We start from the raw sequence: 21,189 nt of genomic DNA, 5'->3' as shown, positions 1-21,189 counted from the left end.
TTCTACTCATTAATGCTCAGTTGCTCTGTCCTTCCTCCAGGAAAAAGTGATCACAATCATAAAAATACATGATTATTGGGACTGATGCATCCCAAAATAAAAAAGGAAATCAAGAATCCAACATTGTACTATATTTACAATCTAAGCCATAGGTATGTTGGATTTGAAGTAGGAAAATACCTTTCACCCAACATGAATGTAGTAGTTGTAAAACCTGTTATACCTAGAATCCTAATTTTTGTACGGTGCTTCCTTCTTTATATTTTTCCTTAGGTACCATAAAAACATTAAAAAATACATAACGTAAGGACACCAAATGATATGAATATGTCTTTCCTATAGATTATGCCTTATACTCTTAAGGGAAATATAGGTATTAGAAAGGGAGAATAATTAATGATATATAATTATAAAGGATTTATGATTATTGTAATGAGAAATGGTAAAGTTTAATTTTTAGATATTTGGATTGGGGGAGTTGGACAATTATATTATGAGTGTTGGTGTTAAAATAGATTTTTTCTATTATTTGAGTTAAAGTTTTTTTTAAGGATTGTTTTTGAAGCTTATATTTTTAAAATTTTGGATTAGTATTATAAATAAGAAGAATGAATTTATATGAATGTCTTGAAGTAGATGATCAATGATATATAATTATATTTTAAAGGATTTAATTTTTGTATTTAATGGGATTATTATAATGAGAAATGGTAAAGTCTAATTTTTAGATATTTGGATTGGGGGAAGATGGATAATTATATATGAGTGTTGGTGTTAAAATAGTATAATTTTTGTTTTTTTGTTTTTTATTCGAGTTAAAGTTTTTTCTATATAACTGATTGCTTTAGGGTGCGTTAGTTCTGGGAAGTCGGGGAGGGGAGGCGATTAGGGGGAAATTATAATATGATGTATTTAATTATTATAGGTATATAATGGAATTTTTTTTTAGGCTATTCTTAATGGATAGTTTTAGGCTATTCTTAATGGTAGGTTTATACAGGTAGTCGACTTACAACCATTCATTTAGTCACTGTTCTAAATTATAACTGCTAAAAAAAGGGGGCTTAAAACTGATCCCTTACACTTATAATTGTTGCAACATCCCCACAGTTTGGGGGATCTCTGTGTGATCAAAATCAAGGGACCTGGCAATCAGCATGTATTCATAACAGTTGCAGTGTCCTGGGTTCAAGTGATTGCCATTTGAGAGCTACCCAGCCAGCTTCTGAAAAGCTATCAATGGGGGAAACCAGATTCATTTAACAACAACAGTGATTCCCTTAACAAATATAGCAAGAAATTATCGTAAAATCAGATAAACCCACCTTGCTTGGCAACAGAAATTCTGCTCCCAATTGTGATCATAAATTGAAAACTACTTGTACACTATTTTAAGATCTCGTTTAAAACCCATTACTGAGTGAACCACAGGTGCCTGAATTCATACAAGAGATCATTCCAGAATTAAATAAATTATATTCTAGTCTGGTTTAAGACTAGAATATGAATATAAATTCTTTAGCCATGATGATTAAAGTTAATCAATGAGGTTGCAATAAATATATAATTCAACACAGGACTAAATTTAGCACCTATTTCAGAACAAAGAAGAATATGGTAGCACCGGCTTTCTGTTTTTCTCAGAGATTGTAGTCCTTCATTTTTATTAAATTTTCCATAATGATTCTGTTACAGGTATGTTCCTTTTGTAGAACACAATCAGGTAATATACATTCTTATAAGTAACAAAAAATGAAAACAGAAGAACATAAACATCTGGTGTTTAATTTAATTCAAAACACTCAACATAATATATTTGCTTATTTATAAAAGGTATCTTCCAATACTATTTAGTTTGTGTTCCACTTTCAAATGGCAAGCAATTACTTACTCTAGAGATATAGTATTTACCTACAGTATATCCCTTTAATTTAATTTATTCACTTTAGTTACCACCCAATTCCACACTGAGCAGGGTAGAGAATTAGAATGGTTGGTGAGTCTGGCAAACAGACTTCACAATCCACATCTCCAAACAAAACCTGCAGAAAGTCCCAACCACGTTAACCCATAGTCTGAGAGAATGCCAGATTTTTAGACTTTCTTGAATGCCATCAAGGTAGGGGCCACAGTATCAGGGAGGACCGTATCAGACAACAGGCACTATGGCAAAGAAGGCATGCTTCTTGGGTGCTAGTAGATGACTGTTTAATAGGATTTGGAGAACACTGACCTATTGTCTTGTACTGGATAGGTAAGCAGCATTGACATAGATGGTCCCTCTGATAATTGTACTATGCCATAAAGCAGGGCTGGCATTGACAAAATCACCACTGATCAATTGCAACAGCCAGCTTTACTCAGAATAGCTTACATACCTTTAACATCATCAAACTCCTGCACCTGCCTATCCCAAGCCCTTGGGAAGGACTTGACAGGTGAATAAAAATGCCCAGTTTCAACATCTGGCTGTGTGATGATCCATACTGTTAACCACTACTGGAGTTTGTGAAGCAGGGGTATCCCATGGGCATACTGAAGCATTACCATCCAGGCCTACCCTATGGACATATATATTTCTAAAACCATATGCCAATTTGATAACTATAACAGTGTATTCATGTGGTCTTATTTTTTAAAAAAGTCACAGCACAAACTCATGTTATACTGTAGGTATTTCTACTCAAAAACTTCTTCTTGACTGCATATCACTCCTGCATCCTCTTTGTGGGAACAATTGTGCTTTCCAATGTCTGAATGGGAACATTCCAGAAGGGTCTTCTCATGTCCTACGCACTGAACATCGTCAAGTAAAATTGAAAGTGAATGTCCCTCCCCAAACTCTGCTTTCTTGGTGGCCCGGATTACAAAAGCATAACCCAACTGGCGACAAACTACAGCAGCTGCTTTAGAAGTCCACAAATCATCACACACAGTGCCCCACTCTCCATTGATAAAAATTTCAACCCTGCCTTGGTCTCTGCCTCTTGTGTTGCCATTCATGAGTCGGACTGCACCATTCTGTGGCTGTCGAGAGACACCGGTAGGCCTATTCTTCCTTCTTCGATGTGGTCTCCTCCCAGGTTTTCCTCCTTTCCTGGGCTTTAAAAGTTTGGGTTTTGGTGCTATAGTAGTCATCTGCCATCCGTTCTGATTCCTAAGCAGAGTCAAGAGTTGCTCCATCCAGTCTGGAGTTGTGCCTTGTGAAGACTCTGTAGTTACTTTACTCCTTGCTGGGACTCTGGTTGTGGCTTTTATCTTATGATCCCGTGTAGGCATTTTCACTATCAGTTCTGGCAGAGAATAACAAAGGGAAGTATTTTTAACAGGTCCTTCAAACCGTATTATCTGATACAAAAACTGAACTGCCGATGGCAACAGGAGAAGCTGCCTAACAGATTAAGGATTGCTGTCTTTCATAACCAGATGAAAAACAAATGAAACTGGTCAGTAACGTATTTGAGATTGAGAGGGCTGGATGGGCCAGGGTAGAGAAAACGACTGCTTTACAGAGCAAGTCCGTCCCTATTTCTGCTGCCTTAATTATTAAAACTTGGGAGGTGCTGGGCACTTGAAGACAGAATTGCCCTTCTGCCCCTACCACCATGTCAATTCTGTTTTCAATGCAGTGTGAGGGGTTTCCTGTTCTCTGGTCCACCAAAAGTAGACCCTTTTAAGACAAAAAAAAATCATGATCACAAACTGGAGTTGCCCATGGTAATAGGCTGTATATGCCAAGCTGGCTTTAATGAAACTCTCTTTCAGTTATTGTATTCCATGTCCACTCTATCTTGCAGCCAATGAGCTCACCTTCTTGAAAGCAAAAGATTCACTTTTTTTCATTAATCAGAATATTAGCTTCATTTCCTTGCATGAATCAATTGTTTAGCCCCAGAATTCCCCAAGGTTAATACTCAATAATATGTATCTCCATTACTCACTTTCCTTTGGAGCAAATTTAATGAGCCTGCCTTTCACTTTTACTGGCAAAGGGTCAACACGGCATTTTCCAGGTGATGCTCTCCTGATGAAATTAAGAGAAAAAACACAGAGTATCATAAAGATAAATAACATCGAAGAACCTACATAAATGGCCAAGTAGTCATTGCCAATGGAGGAAATTCACTGCTAGAAGTACAGAAGTTGCAGATTCAATAAAAGGTTGGCAGTTTAACTATGATAAGACTCAAACTCAGTAAATAAGGCCAAAATTTTCTTCACATCAGCATTTATATGTTTATGAGCAAAAATGTTGCATGTCTTACCGTGATGTGTCAACTATTTTGTAAATGACTCCATTCGGAGCAGTGGCACTTGGTATTCTAGTTGACATGAAATAAAGTTCCCCTTTAGGAAATAACAACAAAAAAGAAACAAATTGTTTATATGTATTTCTTTGGGCCCACCAGGCAAAGAAAGTAATCTGACATCAGAAAAACCAGTCAGAAACCAATGTTTAAGACAATGCATAAAGATTTCTGACACATTACTTAGAACTTTCAATTAAAATTAGGCAGATGCATGCCTGGACTCCGAATACACTGAGGTATCTGGTGAAGTTCATGAATGGGAATCCACCAAGAAATCCCAGAGCTATGGACTAAACTGAAGAGTTCAAAGGAGGCAATGTTATATCATTTCTGTGTTGCTGACCAAAATAATTGCATGATTTTATACAAGAATTAGTCCCAGTTCAAGAGAACCTTTACTAATCTCTATTGCTTTTAATATGATCATACCAATAGACTTTCCTCAGCCACTCAATCATCTATTCTCACAAAAATAGTACAGATCTATTCCATATCACTTATCCCATGTTTCCCTGAAAATAAGACCCGGTCTTAATATTTTTTTGCCTCCAAATGAGGCACCAGGTCTTATTTTTGGGGGGTGTCACTCACCTCACAGTGGTGGCACCAATAGCCCCGCCCAGCCAGCCCACTTCTGCGACCAAAGGAGCAGCTTCATTCTGCAGCATAGAATGAAGCTCCGGCCTGCATTTTGCCGTCAGATGCCTTCTGGAAAGGCCTCTGCAGCCGAGAACTGAGTTACAGATTGAATCCTTAGCTTGGTTCTCAGCTACAGAGGCCTTCCAGAAAGACCTCTGATTGCGAAATGCAGGCCGGGGGACACCACAGAAGAAGTGGGCCGGTGAGGAGACGCAGGTGTCGATTCATGGGAGCCTGGTAAGTGGGTATGGGGTGCATGGGGCAGCTCCACCCCCCAGCTTAATTTTTAGATGTGCACCTCGCCCCAAAACTAGGGCTTATTTTTGGGGTAGGGCTTATATTAGGTCCACCCCCAAAAAATCAAGCTGGGGCTTATTTTCGGGAGGTAAGTCTTACTTTCAGGGAAACATGATAACTTCAAACTATACACCAAACTTCTCTAATTTTATGCAGTCAGGATGGACAACTCTATCCTGCCCGGCCAGGTTTTAGCATGCTGAATGGAAATTATAGGCAATGAAAAAGTGTCTAGTAGCCGAGTAGCTGGGGAGAACTACTATATAACAAAAGTAGTCCTGCAAAAAGTCAGCTATTTAGCTGACATGCTAATACAGTATTCACTCTTTAAATATTAAAAGAATTACATACATACAGCACATAGACACAGAGTGTGTGTGTATAGTATGTATATGTGTATATATGTACGTATATACATAAAACTATATTTTAGTTATACAGTATATCTATCCATCCATCCATCCATCCATCCATCCATCCATCCATCCATCCATCCATCTATCTATCTATCTATCTATCTATCTTCTATTAAAAATGTCTATATTTGCACAGAAATCCAAAGGAATTAATTTGCTAGCAGGGGTTTTCTATCTGTGACATGTTTTCAAAGTTTCAAATGCTTCTATGCCCAAAAGTTGGAAACTCATGTTTCCTGTTGATCATTTGAACTTTATAATTTTATGCTTTTCCCATGCTTGAGAATATTAGCCGCATATTTAAAGAATCAAGCTATTACCTGCCTCATCTTCAGCAAAAGAGATGATGTATTGATAATAGTTATTGATAAGTCCAGGAAACATACATGTTTGGCCTGTTCCCATGCATATTTCATTGTACTGCCATTCTCCAGTTTTTTGATTCTCTTTCAAGGACATGAGACGTCTGAAAGATGAAAAGGAAAAAAAAACCATAGTGATTTGTATGAAATAAACCAAGGAGAACAGCTTTTAACTATCCTACTCCTTGATTTACGATCTTGTCTACTGTTATCTGCACAGCTCCTTAGCAACTATGTGTGTGTGTGTGTCTGCAACCTGAGACAGAAAATTTGCAACCTTTACAGCCTGTTTCCAATAAGCAAAGCCAATGGAGAACCTGGCAAGAAGTCACAAGTTGCAGCCATGTGACATTGTGTTTAATGACCTGTAGTGATTAGCTTCATGACTGCAGCTGAAATTGACATCGTAAGTTGGTGTGGTCACAAGATGTTTCACTTTACATCCACATCACTTAGTGACAGAGTTGCCAGTCCCAATTGTAATTGGTAAGTGAGGACCACCTGGTTCAGGTATAATTGTTTCTTTAAAGTTAACCACATATGAGACATTGAACTAATTGTTTCTTTAAAGTTAACTACATATGAGACATTGAACTATATAAATTATAAAGGTCAACTAGATTTGGAATTTAATTATTAAATACTGCAAACATATCAAAATATTGAGAGCTGTATGTTTAACACTTATGGTCATAGCAGTAGCATATAATCCTTCTTAAAATGAATAACCAGTTTCTAAACAGTGGCATTTTACTATGAGGTATTCAATGGTACACTTTTATTAGTGGTTCACTAATAGTTCATCCAATTTTTAATATTTATACACATGTACATTCATATAGCAGAGACATAACATGATGGACACATCAACTGCAATAGAGTAGCAAGGGATGGCATATTGCTAAATGTTAGGAAGGTTATCAGCAAAGATTAAAGCTGCCTTAAACACTGTAACTAACACAGGATGTTAGAAAGAGTACAGAGAAGAGCAACAAAGATGATTAGGGGACTGGAGGCTAAAACATATAAGGAACGGTTGCTGGAATTGGATATGTCTAGTTTAACGAAGAGAAGGACGAGGGGGGACATGATAGCAGTGTTCCAATATCTCAGGGGCTGCCACAAAGAAGAGGGAGTCAAGCTATTCTCCAAGGCGCCTGAAGGCAGGATGAAAAGCAACGGATGGAAACTGATCAAGGAGAGAAGCAACTTAGAACTAAGGAGAAACTTCCTGACAGTTAGAATAATTAACCAATGAAACAACCTGCCTCCAGAAGCGGTGAATGCTCCAACACTGGAAGCCATTTGTCTGAAATGGTGTAGGGTTAATGCCTGAGCAGGGGGTTGGACTCGATGACCTCCAAGGTCCCTTCCAACTTTATTATTATTATTATCTAATTCATCATTTACTTAATAGCCGGCCTACTGTCACCTACCCACTCATAAAATCTCCAAATATGTAGAGCCCATTCAAGTTTGGAGACTCACAACCTCGATAGACATAACCTCCTGTAACCGATTTCCCCATTTTGTGGGGATAAGCATATATTGGAAGGACATCATCTGCAGAAGGGGAAAAGGTAGTATTATACATATAGCATGCAAAATAACCATTTTTATAATCAAGTATAAACTTTTTATAGATATAAGCTATAAAAGAGAACAAAATAATATGAAAATATTTTCCCCCATACATTATTTACTTCAATTACTCAAACCCCATAATTACCTAAAGAGGAATTGGTGCAAAGTTTTTTGTCATAACAGCTGAATCCTTCTCTTGCTCTCCAGCCATAATTTCTCCCTTTCTCCACAATGTCAATTTCTTCAAATTTATTCTGTCCTACATCACCACAGAAAAGCCTCCCTTTCCCTTCCTTTGTAGTGGGATCACCCCTATCAAAAGAACAACGCCACATATTCCTTGCCCCATAAGCATAGACTTCAGGTCGGGCTTTTGATTCATTGATGAAAGGATTATCAGGAGGGATTTGATAAAGAGGTCCAACATCATTGTTTTCCACGCTGATTCTGAGTACTTTGCCTAGCAGTGTTGACCTGTTGAACGCAAATAAAGAATTTGTAACAGTACTTTTTTAAAATGGAATTTCTCTTACAAGAAAGAAAGGGTTGCATTCATTTATACAAAACATTTAGATTCTTCCTATCCTTCACTACATATTGACAAAAACGTTTTCCCATTCTTGTTCAATGTTTTCAGAAGAAATGCAATTAAAAAAAAGTTTGGGATGAAGGGGTTCTTAGAGTTTAGTTGTATTATTTGAGTTGCATTTTCAATCTCTAGATAAATCAGGATTGGCATTTTTGGTAAGCAAGGGGCACACTTCACATTTTTTGAAGCAGCAACTTTGCAAACTACAGTGTCTGAGGCAGAAACGAGCCACAGGGAATACATTCTTCCAACAGAACTTAGCATTAGTAAAGCTATTCTTTATTTTCTAAGAGAAGGAAGTTTAAATTGAATGACGCTTACTTCTCAGCACCTCCTTGCAATCATGCGATAAGGGCAAAGAAAAAGTACAAAACTACCTTGGTGACAAACATTTTGCCCTTTCTGCTATTTTTCTTCCTCAGAAAAGATCTGAAATTATATCTCCTTCATTACATATTGAGCGAAGGTGAAGAGGAAGAGAAAAACATTTCAGAACTAAAGCAAGAGCACATTTTTTGTGTACATGTGTTCCTTTGAGACAGTAGTGACTCCCGGTAATAGCCTGGACTAATCCCTGCAGTTTTCTTGGCAAGGGTTTTCAGAAGTAGTTTGCCATTCCTCCTTCCTAGGGCTGAGAGAAAGTGACTGGCACAAAGTCATCCAACTGGGTGTGTGGAAGACTGAATTGGTAGTTAGTATTAGCAAATTCAGTATTTGGATTTTTAATATAACATACCTTAGGCACAATATGTTCTGAGCTTCTTTTGTGAAGCCTACAGGGCATAATCTATTTATGCGCTCATAAATCTGTTTCCATCTTTCCACACTGAAATAACTCACTAGGCATTTTTTGATAAATTTCTAAGCCACTTGGAAAATCTCAGCTTTAAAGATCATTAAAAATGTAGTAATAATATTGTTACTAGCATCTAAGTCTAAGTATTAGCTTCTATGTCTGGTATTTGTAACTAAACCTTTTGGGAGAATGTGGGAGATCTTTAGTTCAACTGTTATTGCAATTGCCAATACTTGCAAAATAAAATTGAATCATGAAATACTAGAGATTGTGACATTAAGGACACAGATACACAGCTTTAATCAAAACAAAATTATTTGAATATAATTTATTTTCAATTAACCAATAATTTTTAGTTTTAAGTTAATTCCTATTAAAAATTATAAGACTTAGATGCACCCAACCTATTCTTGTCATCATAGAGCATATGAGATCACTAAAAGCCAACACTGACTTGATAGCACATAATAACCAACTGTCCCCTTGATATAACCTTATATTTTATTGCATTGTATACCAAGTTTCAATCTAAGAAAGCAATAAAATATATGCCATTCAAATCAATAAACAGAAACAATACAATTTATTTGTTCCCTCTTTTCCAAAGTTTATGAATTTAAGATCCTACTTGTTTTGAGCATTTCCATATGTCCCAAAAGGATCACCACCCATTCCTCCATCTCCTGTGAAGATATAAAGATAACTATCATCTCCAAACAATACTTCTCCTCCATTGTGATTGGAAGCTGGCTCTTCTATCTCCAGAATTATCCTAGGAGTGTAAAAGAAGAAAGCACAACTCTTATACAAACAGTATAGTGAAACTACAACTATAAAACTATAAAACTATAAAACTATAAAACTACCAAGTTTTCAAAACTGCCTGACTGTCTGAATTTAATTTAATTCAGGTATACCCATATTGTACATTCTTACTTTGAGCTTGGTGCAAACCAATCCAGTGTTGTCTTTTGTTTTATTTTACTAGAGACATAAACCAGAACACCTTTCAAATTCTTGCAAAAATAAAATAGGTGTAGTAAGTTTTCTGAAATGGCTATTTTGTTAAACATATTTATTTGGCTTATGTGTGGCTACCGAATTATAAAGATTTAAAGTGGCTTCACATTAAAAACAATCAGAATGAAGAGGGCATAAAAAATAAATAATAATAAGAGGAAGTTCATTAAAAAAAACACTTCAGCAATCAATATTGTCTGGTGGCCTGCTCTTCAAATGCCTTTCAAAAGCAGAAAATGGAAGAGTCCAAACAGGCTCTGGGAAAGATATGTAATTTTCACTAAAAAGATTTACAAACAGTGGTGGGAAATGCTATGTATTCCACACGTACAAGATTATATTTTGTTCTCAGAGAACAATGAAACACTTCAGACTTTATGCTAAATATATACCTATCACTTGTATATAGTTAATTAGGAGTAATTCTCATTGGAATCAGTGTTACTTACTTCTGAAAAGACATAGGATTGCACTTAATTTTAATGCCTGCTCTCCCCCCCCCCCCCGTTTAAGCACACCCTAAGAATATATGCGCAATGCTAGAAACATGAGTATAAACTGCACAGCATCTATTCTATGCAGTGATCTATTTGCCATCTGTATATCCAGTTAACATGGATTGAAATGTTCTATTAAAGTATACTGTCCAGTCCTAGATTAGTCACTTGGAATCTTTGCAAGTGACAGCTATCCTATTTTTGAAAAAATTAAGAAAACAAGTTGAAAGCTGTCCATATGGCTAAACGTTGGGCAGTAAATTGGTTGATGGGTCTTCTAACAAACAAAAATAGTGGATTGTTCCAGGTTATGTAGAGAGTGTAATCTCCCATCAGCAATGGGTTAAAATGAAAATGATCCAAATAAAATTGTTCCATTTCTTTCAGATAGTATAGTTAGAATACTCAAGTTCATAATACATTACTTATTCCCAAGAAATAGTTAACTGGACCAGAGCAACACTGGGAAAAGTTATGGAAGTCAATACAGTAACACTTTTGGGGGAACTTCAAAGGGTAATATAATAATTCAATCTGGAGTAGTGCTTCGCTTATTGTTCCATCTCAGCGTTTTTTGAACCTGTACCATTTTATAATGAGTCAGACTACTGGTCTAACTAATTCACTATTATCTATTCTGACTAGCAGAATTCACAATGGTTCAGACAACAATTTGTAATATCAGCATAGGAAATATTTACTAGATTCTTTTGTGTCTTTCACTTCTTTGTGAAATGGAGCATTTCACTCACTGAACACTTGTTGCCTCTGGCACAAATAATCTGGGTATGCCTTCCATAAGCACGTGACTTCCAGAAAGCTGGACCTCATTTCGCTTAAGCACCCATTTGAAGGCAATAGATTGTAAAGGAAAATAACTCCAAATTCTGAAGCCATGTTAACCAAACTACATATTGTAATAAAGTTACTTGTGGGGATTACTAGCAAATGTGATTTAGTGAGGAAAGAATCTTTAGTGACTCTAGTAAGAAGCAAATAAATACAATTTCCATGAGGGATTTTTTTTTACATTTTCCAATATTTATCTTATTGCCTAAGATTATACTATGATAATAGCTGGCTAATAATTATTCTTCAATAAATGATATTATTATATGCTACTCAGATTAGAGGTGAGATGAATTCAAAAAGTACCTAAGAAACATATGGACTTAAATAATATGAAGTGTATTTAGTATTTACACTTGAGATGTAGCACATATAATGTCTTCTTTTAAAATGCCCTCATAATAAGAACACTTTAGTATACATATGCATTAGACTGCAAGCAACTAAAACATACAGATATTAAATTTAGGCACTATTGCCAGTCCTTAGAAGTACTGTTCATATTTGCCATTAAATGTCTTAAATACATTGGACATGTAAAGGGGCATACCTTTCAGAACCATGATCCACTGAATTCATGTCACCAGGAGAAATTCTGAACTCACTGATTCGGATTCTCTCTTCATATTGAACTTCAACTGAATAGTAGACATATACCTTACCATTAAATTTGAATTTAGGATGGAAGACAATACCTAGGAATCCTCTCTCATCCCCTTCCCAAGGTGAGGTAAGTACAGCGTCACTGATGTTCAAAAATGGTTTTTCAAGCCGTGACAGATCAGGAAGGTAGGTCCAGACTAAACCAATTTGTTCTGCAATGAAGAATCTGTGAGTTCCATCGTTTGCATGTACCATAGCAACAGGATTCCTAAGCCCATTAGCAATTTCAACTAAGCATAACTGCAGACACCCTTCTGAATCAGCAGTCACTAATCCAAGGTTTTGATTAAGATGCTGATTAGTTAAGAGGTGAGGAAAACAGTAGTCTGTGTCATCTAAGGACAAATAACGACAAAACTTAACCCTGTTATTTTCCAGGGCCAGTAACTCTTTATCAGGAGTGAAGTAACGGAACATTGACCTACAGTCTTGCCACACTTGTATGCAGTAATCTTGGCAAAGTCCAGGAACAGTTCTCTCTGGAGTAGAAGGGTCTTCAGCATCATACAAATGAGCAGCATACGGAGAACACTCCTAAAAATAAAAGAGGATCTCACATCAGTTGTTTTGGCTCCCCCATATGCTTCAGTATCAGAGCAGCCTTGTTTTAGACAAAATAGGTGAGTGGAAGGTGCTTCTCAATACAGACCTAAACCTGCACTAGGAAAATGGGAAATATTCATTCAACAGTACAGTATTGAAATAAAATGATCTGACTCTGGCTATTAAACATACAGTAAGTACTGTATGTGGGCCCATAATATAATCAACCACATTTGTTCCATTGGAGCCTCAGAAGGGTAGTTGCCCGTTTAAGTCTCCCCTAGCACAGCCATTTAGTAAGATTAAATCCAGTCTATCTAGAAGCTGGGCCAATCAGAAATCTGCCATATTACAGTATTTAGATAACTGAGCCTGCAAAGGGCAGCATAACCATTACTTAAATGTTGGAAGATTTAACAATGCAAGACAATTAAAACATTTAAAATGATAGCACTGTACAGACAATACGTATTTTATAATAGTTTAGAAAGTTGCAGAATAAATATCAAAAAACCTATGAAAAAGAGTGTGAAGGACTAAGAAAGAAATCATAAACTGTTTTATGATTTCTACTATTTCCAGGTCACTGCAAAAATAGTACATGCCTAGAATAGTCTGCATCTTAAATTTTCTCTCTGTATCTGCAAAAACGAAATAGTTACTCATTTTTTTCACTGCGCTTTTTTGCAATTAGATTTGAATGTTGATATTCAGAATGAAAGTCTATTAGCCATCTGTTTAGCCACACTGAGATAAAGCAGAAGTAGAAAAAAGTTGGAGAAAAACTTAGTAGTTGCTTTATCCTATGCAAAACTTCAGTAAAATGTTTCTGTGCAATCTGATAATCCAATACATTTCTACAGCTGGTTCTAATACAGAGTTACATAAGGGCTGAGGGTAATATCTGCCTAGAAAAGCTTAGGAATATCCCCTTATTGTTCTTTTGTTCATGGACAAGTCTGCAAGTAATGTTGGAATGGTTACTGCATACTGTATTGTCATAAAATTTTCCTTTAACTATAAGACAATGTCCATTTCCAATACGAAGAAATAAATCTCTCTTATCCAGTTAATGGTTAAGGTGCTGGCCTAGGAACCAGGGGACCATGAATTCCAGTCCTGACTTAAGCATGAAAAACTGGCTGGATGATTTTGGGCTATTTACTTTCTCTTGGCCCAATCCTCTTCACAGGGTAGTTGTTTGGGGAAAATAGGAGGAAGGAGTACTATAATAATAAAGGTGGGATAAAAATCAAATAAATAAATAGGGATCTCGTACAAGAAGTGTTGCTTAAAAAAACAAAACAGCTGTAGAGTATTTGCTCAAACACTGTAGCATATATCCCAAGGATAGACATTGTTATGATTCATCAAATCAAATTTACTCTGGGCAACTCCAGAGTCTATGCAGTTTTCTTGGCAACATCTTTTGGCAATAGCTTGCTTATACTTTCTTCCTAGAGCTGAGAGTGACTGGCCCTGCCCAAGTATAAGTCTAAGGCAGGATTAGAACTCATGGTCTCTCAGTTTCTAGTCCAATGTCTTTAACCACCTTACCAAATTGAATCTCTAAAACAAAACTAGTAGACACCACGGTTGTTTTCCCATTATGCATTCAGCCAGTATAAGCTAAATATGGTTCAAAGAAAAACCTGGTATCTTGAATAAAAGTATCCAATCATATAAAAAACACTTAATAAATAACACTTAGTAAATAAATATATGGGGGAAACAGCTAGAAATCACCATGAAAAAAATATCATACCATATTGCAAATATACTTAGCTTTTATCATGTGATACATATGAGATCTGATACATATGAGATCTACATGAACAAAATATGAAATACTGCAAGCTCTATGCATTGTACAAATTTGCATCTATTTGTCTGTTTTCTATAGTTTAGTTATTCCTGTATTTCTGAGGAGCAATAAAATGCTGCATAGACCCTAGGACTCTGGCCCTTGATATTGGAAATATAACTGATGTTTTCATTACACACTGGTAACAAATCACACTATTATATGTGGGCTGTAAAGGACCAGACAACCAGTAGATGGCAGCATAATGATACACAAAACTAATTTTTTGCTTACCACCTAGTGGTAGTTCACATTTTTGCAGCTCAGATAGGGCAGCTCTAATTTTAGGGCCTATTTGCAAAGAGAAAATAACAAATCCTTGTCTCCACAAAAAAAGAACTAGAAAGACTTAAAAATGGAAGAGGAGAATTTGGGTTTTTGATTTGCAGACAATACTGAGTGCCATTTTTGTATTTTTATATTACAAATTAAAAAAACCTTAACATTCACTATTAAAATTCAAATGCTTCTTCTTGTCATTTTTTTTACTATTGGCTGAAGTAAGTATACAGCTGGACTAGTTAAGGACAAGATGCAAGAAAGAATCCAGCATAACATCTGATTTCACTTAAAACTGTAAAGAGTTTCATTGACTCAAAACCTCACTGGCACTAGGACCAGGAAAAGTTTTTTATTCAAAATTTTTTAGGCTGATTAGTAAGATGAAAGAAAAGCAACTATGATTGTACAATATTCCATTTTTTCTTACCTTTAAGAAATGAGTGAAAGCAGCTGGAATAGAAGAACTTGCGTTGCTAAAGGGTGACTTGTTTATTTATTATGCATACTTGGCACATCTCATATTCACCTTAGAAAACTGCTATAATTTCCCCTTAGTGGAAAACTACTGCTTTCAGTTCTCCTTTAAAAATGCATTCTAAGCAAACTATAACTTTTATTGCTGCTAACAACATTTTAACTATAATGGCCCATGGTGCAGACCAATTGAGCTTAGGTGATCTTCATCAGGTTATTTGGGAGGGTTATCTCCTTAAGTTGTTTTCACCTTTAAAGACTTTGTACTACAGTATTTCAAATTTTAAGGCTTCCTAAAGCTCAGCATTTTCTGATTTGTTGCTGTTTTGTCCCTCCCAACCTGAAGACACAAACAGAGGGAACGATATTGACCTAGTTTATAAAGTAGGGTTTGAAAATTTGTGAACCCTTTTGAATTTTCAATATTTCTGTATAGATATGATCTGAAACATGATATTTTTTCCACACAAGTTCTAAAATGAAAGAGAACACGGTTAAATAAATGAATCACAAATATTATACTTGTTCATATTTAATTATTGAGCAAAATTCTTCAAAGCTAGATATCTACTATGTACAGGCAGGTCTGAACGAATGTGCTATGTGAGTCATCTCAAACCATTTATCTCTAAAAAAACATTGGAATTAATAGAAATACTGAATTATATACTTGGAGTAGGAAGACTGTTGTCTGAGGATACAGCCAGGAAAATATGCTATATCATTCTAGGCCCTTTTAAACCTTGCATTTAAAAGGGATAAGGCATAACCAATCATATAATATTGCTAATATGAGACAAAGCTGCCAGTAGCATTTGAACGGAAGCAATTCTCAGCAAATTCAGAAATGTGTAGGACAATTAAACTCAAGCAAATAAATATTTATATCATGTTTGTTTTGTTTAATGTTGGAAGATGATCTTGCTGAACAGTGAAAAGGCACAAGGTGGAGGCATAGTGAATCACCAGATATATCGGTAGCAGTCTTAGAGAAATAAGAAGCACACAGCACATTCATTCAGACCTGTCCAGTACACCTGGTGCTGGAGGAAAGCTCATGTCTTAAGAACAGATAACATAATTTTACTAATCTATGGCATAGATAAGAGGCATCTGCAAGTCCTTGGTCCAGAAACTTTTATAAACAACTTTTACACATATTATATGGAAGAGTCAAGATGTCACTAGTATTAACATCTGGGATGAACAGAGGATCAGTCTTCAATGTGTATTGTGGAAATCAAGTGGCGCAAGCACATGTCAGGTAGTAAATTATTAATTTCACCCACCTAAAGGAAAAAATTTTTGGACAAAGAATTTATCAGTGATTACTAGTCATCATAAGTAGCTATACAAAATCTCCAAATTACTGAAAGGTAAAAGGGGGGAAAGAATGCTGTTGTTGTTAATTGCGAAGTCGTGTCTGACCCATCGCAACCCCATGGACAACGTTCCTCCAGGTCTTCCTGTCCTCTACCATCTTCTGGAGTCCATTTAAGGTCATGCCTACTGCTTCAGTGACTCCATCCAGCCACCTCATTCTCTGTCGTCCCCTTCTTCTATTGCCCTCAATCTTTCCCAGCATTAGGCCCTACTCCAGTGAGTCCTTCCTTCTCATAGGGTGGCCAAAGTATTTGAGTTTCAACTTCAGGATCTGGCCTTCTAAAGAGCAGTCGGGGTTGATCTCTTCTAGGACTCACCGGTTTGAACGCCTTGAATGCTGTGTTATGCCAGGATAACTACCATAGTGCCCAAAAGTATCATGGTGTTCTTGGATATCCATTTTGATTCTTAACAGATGCCCTTTCCATTTAACTTTTTAAAGGCTTCTTTTAATAAAAAATAGGAAGCTGACAGAAAAAAGAGGAACTACAGAACAGAAAATAGTGAACTGGTGAACTGGTATTGCATAATATCTTGCCTAAGTAGGGAGAAGGGGTTGCAGTACCTGCTGAACTACATTAAAATGAAGGACACCCTAGTGGTGTTCCTTTAACAGCAGCAGAGAGTCTAGGACATTATCGTCTTACACAAGGTGACCCTTTATCTATTTAGTCTTGTAGTCTGACTGACAGCAAAGGTCTTTTTCACACTTTCTATTTCAAGCAGTCTTCAGATAAATGCTTTCAAGATAGCGTGCAGGACAACTCTCACTCTTTTTGCTAGAGAAGAAACCTGGGAGTTAAAAGTCCAACAAATCGCAAGGGCAGCAGACTGAGGATGACAGCCCAAAAGTTTCAACAATGCCCGACACTGAACTTTGGAAGAGACCTTCTGCAAGCAGATACGGGCTCTACCTTCAAAGTGAAATGGACGCAGGCAATCTTGCTATTTCAGTGGAGCAAGGACGGTGCCAGCACCATCCAAACTGGCTAAGAAAAAAGAGATGGATGGATGCAGGTGGTGGTGGTGGTATGGTGGGAGGAGGAGATCTGGCCCGCGCCCGGCCCCCTTCCCCACCTCACCTGGCACAGGAGGTTCTGCAGGTGGCTGGCGCAAGCGGTGTAGGTGGCCTGGTCAAAACGCTCGCTGATGCGATAGTAACGTTCCAACAGGACAGCATCACGCCCCGCATCGCAGCAGCCAAAGTTTGAATACTGCACGCAGAAAGTGAGCGGGCGAGGAGGCTTGAAAGGCGGTTTGAAATCCAGGCATTGTGGGTGGCTCGACGCCAGCTCTGCGAACAGGGCCAGCAAGGCTACCGGAGCCCAGGATCGGCGGCCGGGGACCCTTGTCATGCTTCCTCGGGCTAGGGTAGGCTCAGTCCATCCGTGTAGCTGCGGAGAGCGAGGGAGCGGGACTTCCCAAGCGCCGTCCTGAGCATGATTCTCTCCAGCTTAGGCTTCGGCCCGCCGCCTTCAGAAGACGCGTCGCTCCCCTCGGCAGATCCCGTCGGGCCTTTTATATCTCGCAGCCTTTTTAGGGATTGCTAGATGGGCGCTGGGGTGGAAGCGCCTTTTCAGAAACGCCGGGAGGGGCCCTTCGCGAAAAGGAGAGAGAGAGAGAGAGAGAGAGACGCACTCAATCAAGTCAAGAGAGAGCCTAGCAGATTCTCCACCGGGTGCGATTCTCCTCACGGCCTTCCAAGAGACGCGGTGGATTCCTCCCAGTGGACAAGCGAAGCTTAGATTCCCCTTTCCCGCCCCGCCCTCATCTTTCTAAAGCACATCAGTTCCAAAAGAGGGGAAGGAAAGTGGAGGCGCCGCCTTCCTCCAGCGCGGGGCGTGTAAATAGCCGCTGGAACAGCACCCAACAAGCTCGTTGGGCGCAAGGAAGGAGGCACGTGCGGAAGCGGCAACTCTAGTGCCGGGAGAAACGCGTGAATCGAGTCATACGTTGCGCGTGATAGAAAGAGGGTAGAAATGGAATCGGTAGATATCTGGGGGAAAAAACATTCCGAAATCTAACAGGTGGGAACCTCGCCAACGCAATTGCTTCTTCTCTACTCCCCCACCCCATGGGTGATTCTAAGTACCCAAAAAGTGAACTAACAGAATTAACAGAATAACAGAGTTGCAAGGACCTTGGAGGTCTTCTAGTCCAACCCTCTGCTCAAGCAGGAGACCCTATACCATTTCAGACAAATGGCTGTCCTATCTCTTCTTAAAAACATCCAGCAAAGGAGCATGCACAACTTTTGGAGGCAAGCCGTTTTAACTTTTAGGAAATTTCTCCTTATTTCTAGGTTGGTTTTCTCCTTGAATAGTTTCCAACCATTGCTTCTTGCCTTCAGGTACTTTGGAGTGTAGGTTGACCCCCTCTTCCTTGTGGCAACCCCTCAAATATTGGAACACTGCTATCATGTCACCCCAGTCCTTTTCGTTAGATTACACATACCCAATTCCTACCTTTCATCATATGTTTTAGCCTCTAATCCTCTTTGTTGCTCTTCTCTGCACTCTTTCTAGAGCAGGGGTGTCAAACTGCTCGGCCCCTGGGCCGGATGCATCATGGTGAAGCTGCCCACCCCATTGCCAGCAATGGAAAAAAAGTTACAATATGTCGCAACATGTCACGTGACGTTGCAAGTTTGACATCCCTGTTCTAGAGTATCAACATCTTTTTTATATCGTGGAGACCAAAACTGGATGCAATATTCCAAGGGTGGTCTTACCAAGGCATTATAAAGTGGTACTAATACTTCACACGATCTTGATTCTATCCCTCTGTTAATGCAGCCTAGGACTGAATTATCTTTTTTTGGTGGCTGCAGCACACTGCTGGCTCATATTTAAGTGATTATCCATAAGGACTCTTAGATCCTTCTCACAATTACTACTATTGAGCCAAATACTGCCTATTCTATACCATTGGAAATCAGCACCCCCTCCCCAGGGAAGGAACTATTTTGGGGGATATTAAAAAAGACAGAATATTATATTTTCCCAAAGGAATAATGGAGGGAAAAAAATCTTAGGGGAGGCAGAAACCAACCCAAGTTTCCCCAGGCAGAAACCAAGCAGGCCAGCTTTTAGAAATGGAGATTTGGGGCCACCTATTAATAAGCAAAATGCCTTCAGTCACAGCTCCAGGAAGGCTGGAGCTGAGGGGATTGGCAAAACAAAGACTCCAATGACAAGAACATGACTTTTAGGACATAATAGGATTAACCCACCACCATTAGAATACCAAAAGGGCAAACTCAAGCTCAGGTCAAAGTACATTGCACAGAATCAGGAACAACTGCAGACACAAAACCCCAAAATGGTATAAAGAAACCACCCACTCCCAGCTTCATTTTGTCAGCTACCTCAGAAACATGCTGAGTCACTGAAGTTTCTGGCAACTAAATAAACAAGAATTGTCTTTACAAACAGCCTCCATTTTATTTATTCCTGGTTTGGACTGGACATGATGATTTTTCTTTCAACAATACCTATGCATTTGGTTTTTCTTGCCTAAGTGTAAAACCTTATTTCCTCACCACTGAATTTCATTTTGTTAAATAGAGCCCAGTGTTCAAGTCTGTTGAGAGCTTTCTATATCTTGAGCCGATCTTCTGGAGTGTTGGCTATTCCTGCCATCTTGGTGTCATCTGCAAATTTGATAAGTTCCCCTTCTATCCCTTCATCTAAATCGTTTATGAAAATATTGAAGTATACTTGGCCTAAGACAGAACCTTGGGGTACCCCACTGCCTACTTTCCTCCATGTACTGTAGAGGCTGTTCCATTAAGGACTACATGTTGAATGCAGTTGGTCAGCAAGTTACTAAAGATGCTGTCCATCTTTGTGTGCATATTTGGGATTATAGAATACTCCTATATAAATTTAAGAAATACTGAATTGGGAAAATTAATTTTAAAATATTATTTAAATAATTACTTTCCAAAAACTATTAAGTGCCTCAAGTAAACTAGCCATACTGAAGTATATTACAAGGTACTTGTAGAGACTGCTGCCATCACATGGTGATATGGTTATTTTACTTAGAATGCCTTTGTCTAATGGAAAAGTTTATCATATGAAAGAAAGCACTCTTGGTAATACTCCCAGAGCACTTCAGTTATTGGACAGATTATATGCATGTTTGTTTGGAGAGATTAATATGTAGAATGTAGATATGTTAATAGGTAGAATTTTTCTGTAAATTACTTCATTTTGATTGTGATTTAAGTTTAAATGCTTTGATGGATGCTTCCAGATTGACATTATCTATTTAGTCAAAAGCCTTTCACTGTAAACTGGAGAGTTTTAAGTGGATGTCTACACTTAGAGGGCTGTAGAATGTTTTACGTGTGTTCCAATATGTTCCATAAAAATGGATTTGTCATGATTGTGCGCATATGGAAGAGGCCATCTACAGTACCTGAAAACATATTTTAAAATAATGCTCTTTTAATTCAACATGTACTGCAAAATTACTTAACTTATATTTACAATAACATTACAAGTTAATTTAAAATGCTTTAAATTATTAATTTTATTTATATTCTGTGTTATTTATTTATGTCCACCAATTTGGAGTGAAATATCATCAATAAACATTATTATTGATTATTGAT

At 37.7% G+C, this 21,189-nt stretch overlaps 1 protein-coding gene across 1 annotated transcript; it reads right to left on the bottom strand.

The window, feature by feature from the left end:
* Positions 1-1,628: 1,628 nt before the first annotated feature.
* HHIPL1 (HHIP like 1) lies at positions 1,629-18,186 on the bottom strand. The gene is made up of 9 exons (XM_015820333.1): positions 17,651-18,186; positions 11,910-12,556; positions 9,622-9,765; positions 7,754-8,082; positions 7,461-7,587; positions 5,983-6,128; positions 4,266-4,347; positions 3,942-4,024; positions 1,629-3,293 (listed from the first exon to the last, which is right to left on the bottom strand). Exons 1-9 carry the CDS (start codon positions 17,921-17,923, stop codon positions 2,680-2,682), a joined length of 2,445 nt encoding a protein of 814 aa, XP_015675819.1. The 5' UTR covers positions 17,924-18,186; the 3' UTR covers positions 1,629-2,679.
* Positions 18,187-21,189: the final 3,003 nt, after the last annotated feature.

This window comes from Protobothrops mucrosquamatus, unplaced genomic scaffold (assembly GCF_001527695.2).
Source record: "Protobothrops mucrosquamatus isolate PMUCROS unplaced genomic scaffold, P.Mucros_1.0 scaffold_154, whole genome shotgun sequence".
NCBI classification, from domain to species: domain Eukaryota; kingdom Metazoa; phylum Chordata; class Lepidosauria; order Squamata; family Viperidae; genus Protobothrops; species Protobothrops mucrosquamatus.
Note: the sequence above shows the minus strand (reverse complement) of the source record. Positions and strands in the feature narration are given on the sequence as shown.

What these genes read in the sequence shown, in the direction of transcription:
- HHIPL1 (XM_015820333.1), bottom strand. Translation starts at nt 17,923, where the DNA reads ATGACAAGGGTCCCCGGCCGCCGATCCTGGGCTCCGGTAGCCTTGCTG. An exon ending in TGCAGAACCTCCTGTGCCAG is followed by an intron (nt 12,557 to 17,650) that starts GTGAGGTGGGGA and finishes TTTTATTTTTAG; the next exon opens with GAGTGTTCTCCGTATGCTGC. An exon ending in TTTGGAGATTTTATGAGTGG is followed by an intron (nt 6,129 to 7,460) that starts GTAGGTGACAGT and finishes TTCATCTTTCAG; the next exon opens with ACGTCTCATGTCCTTGAAAG.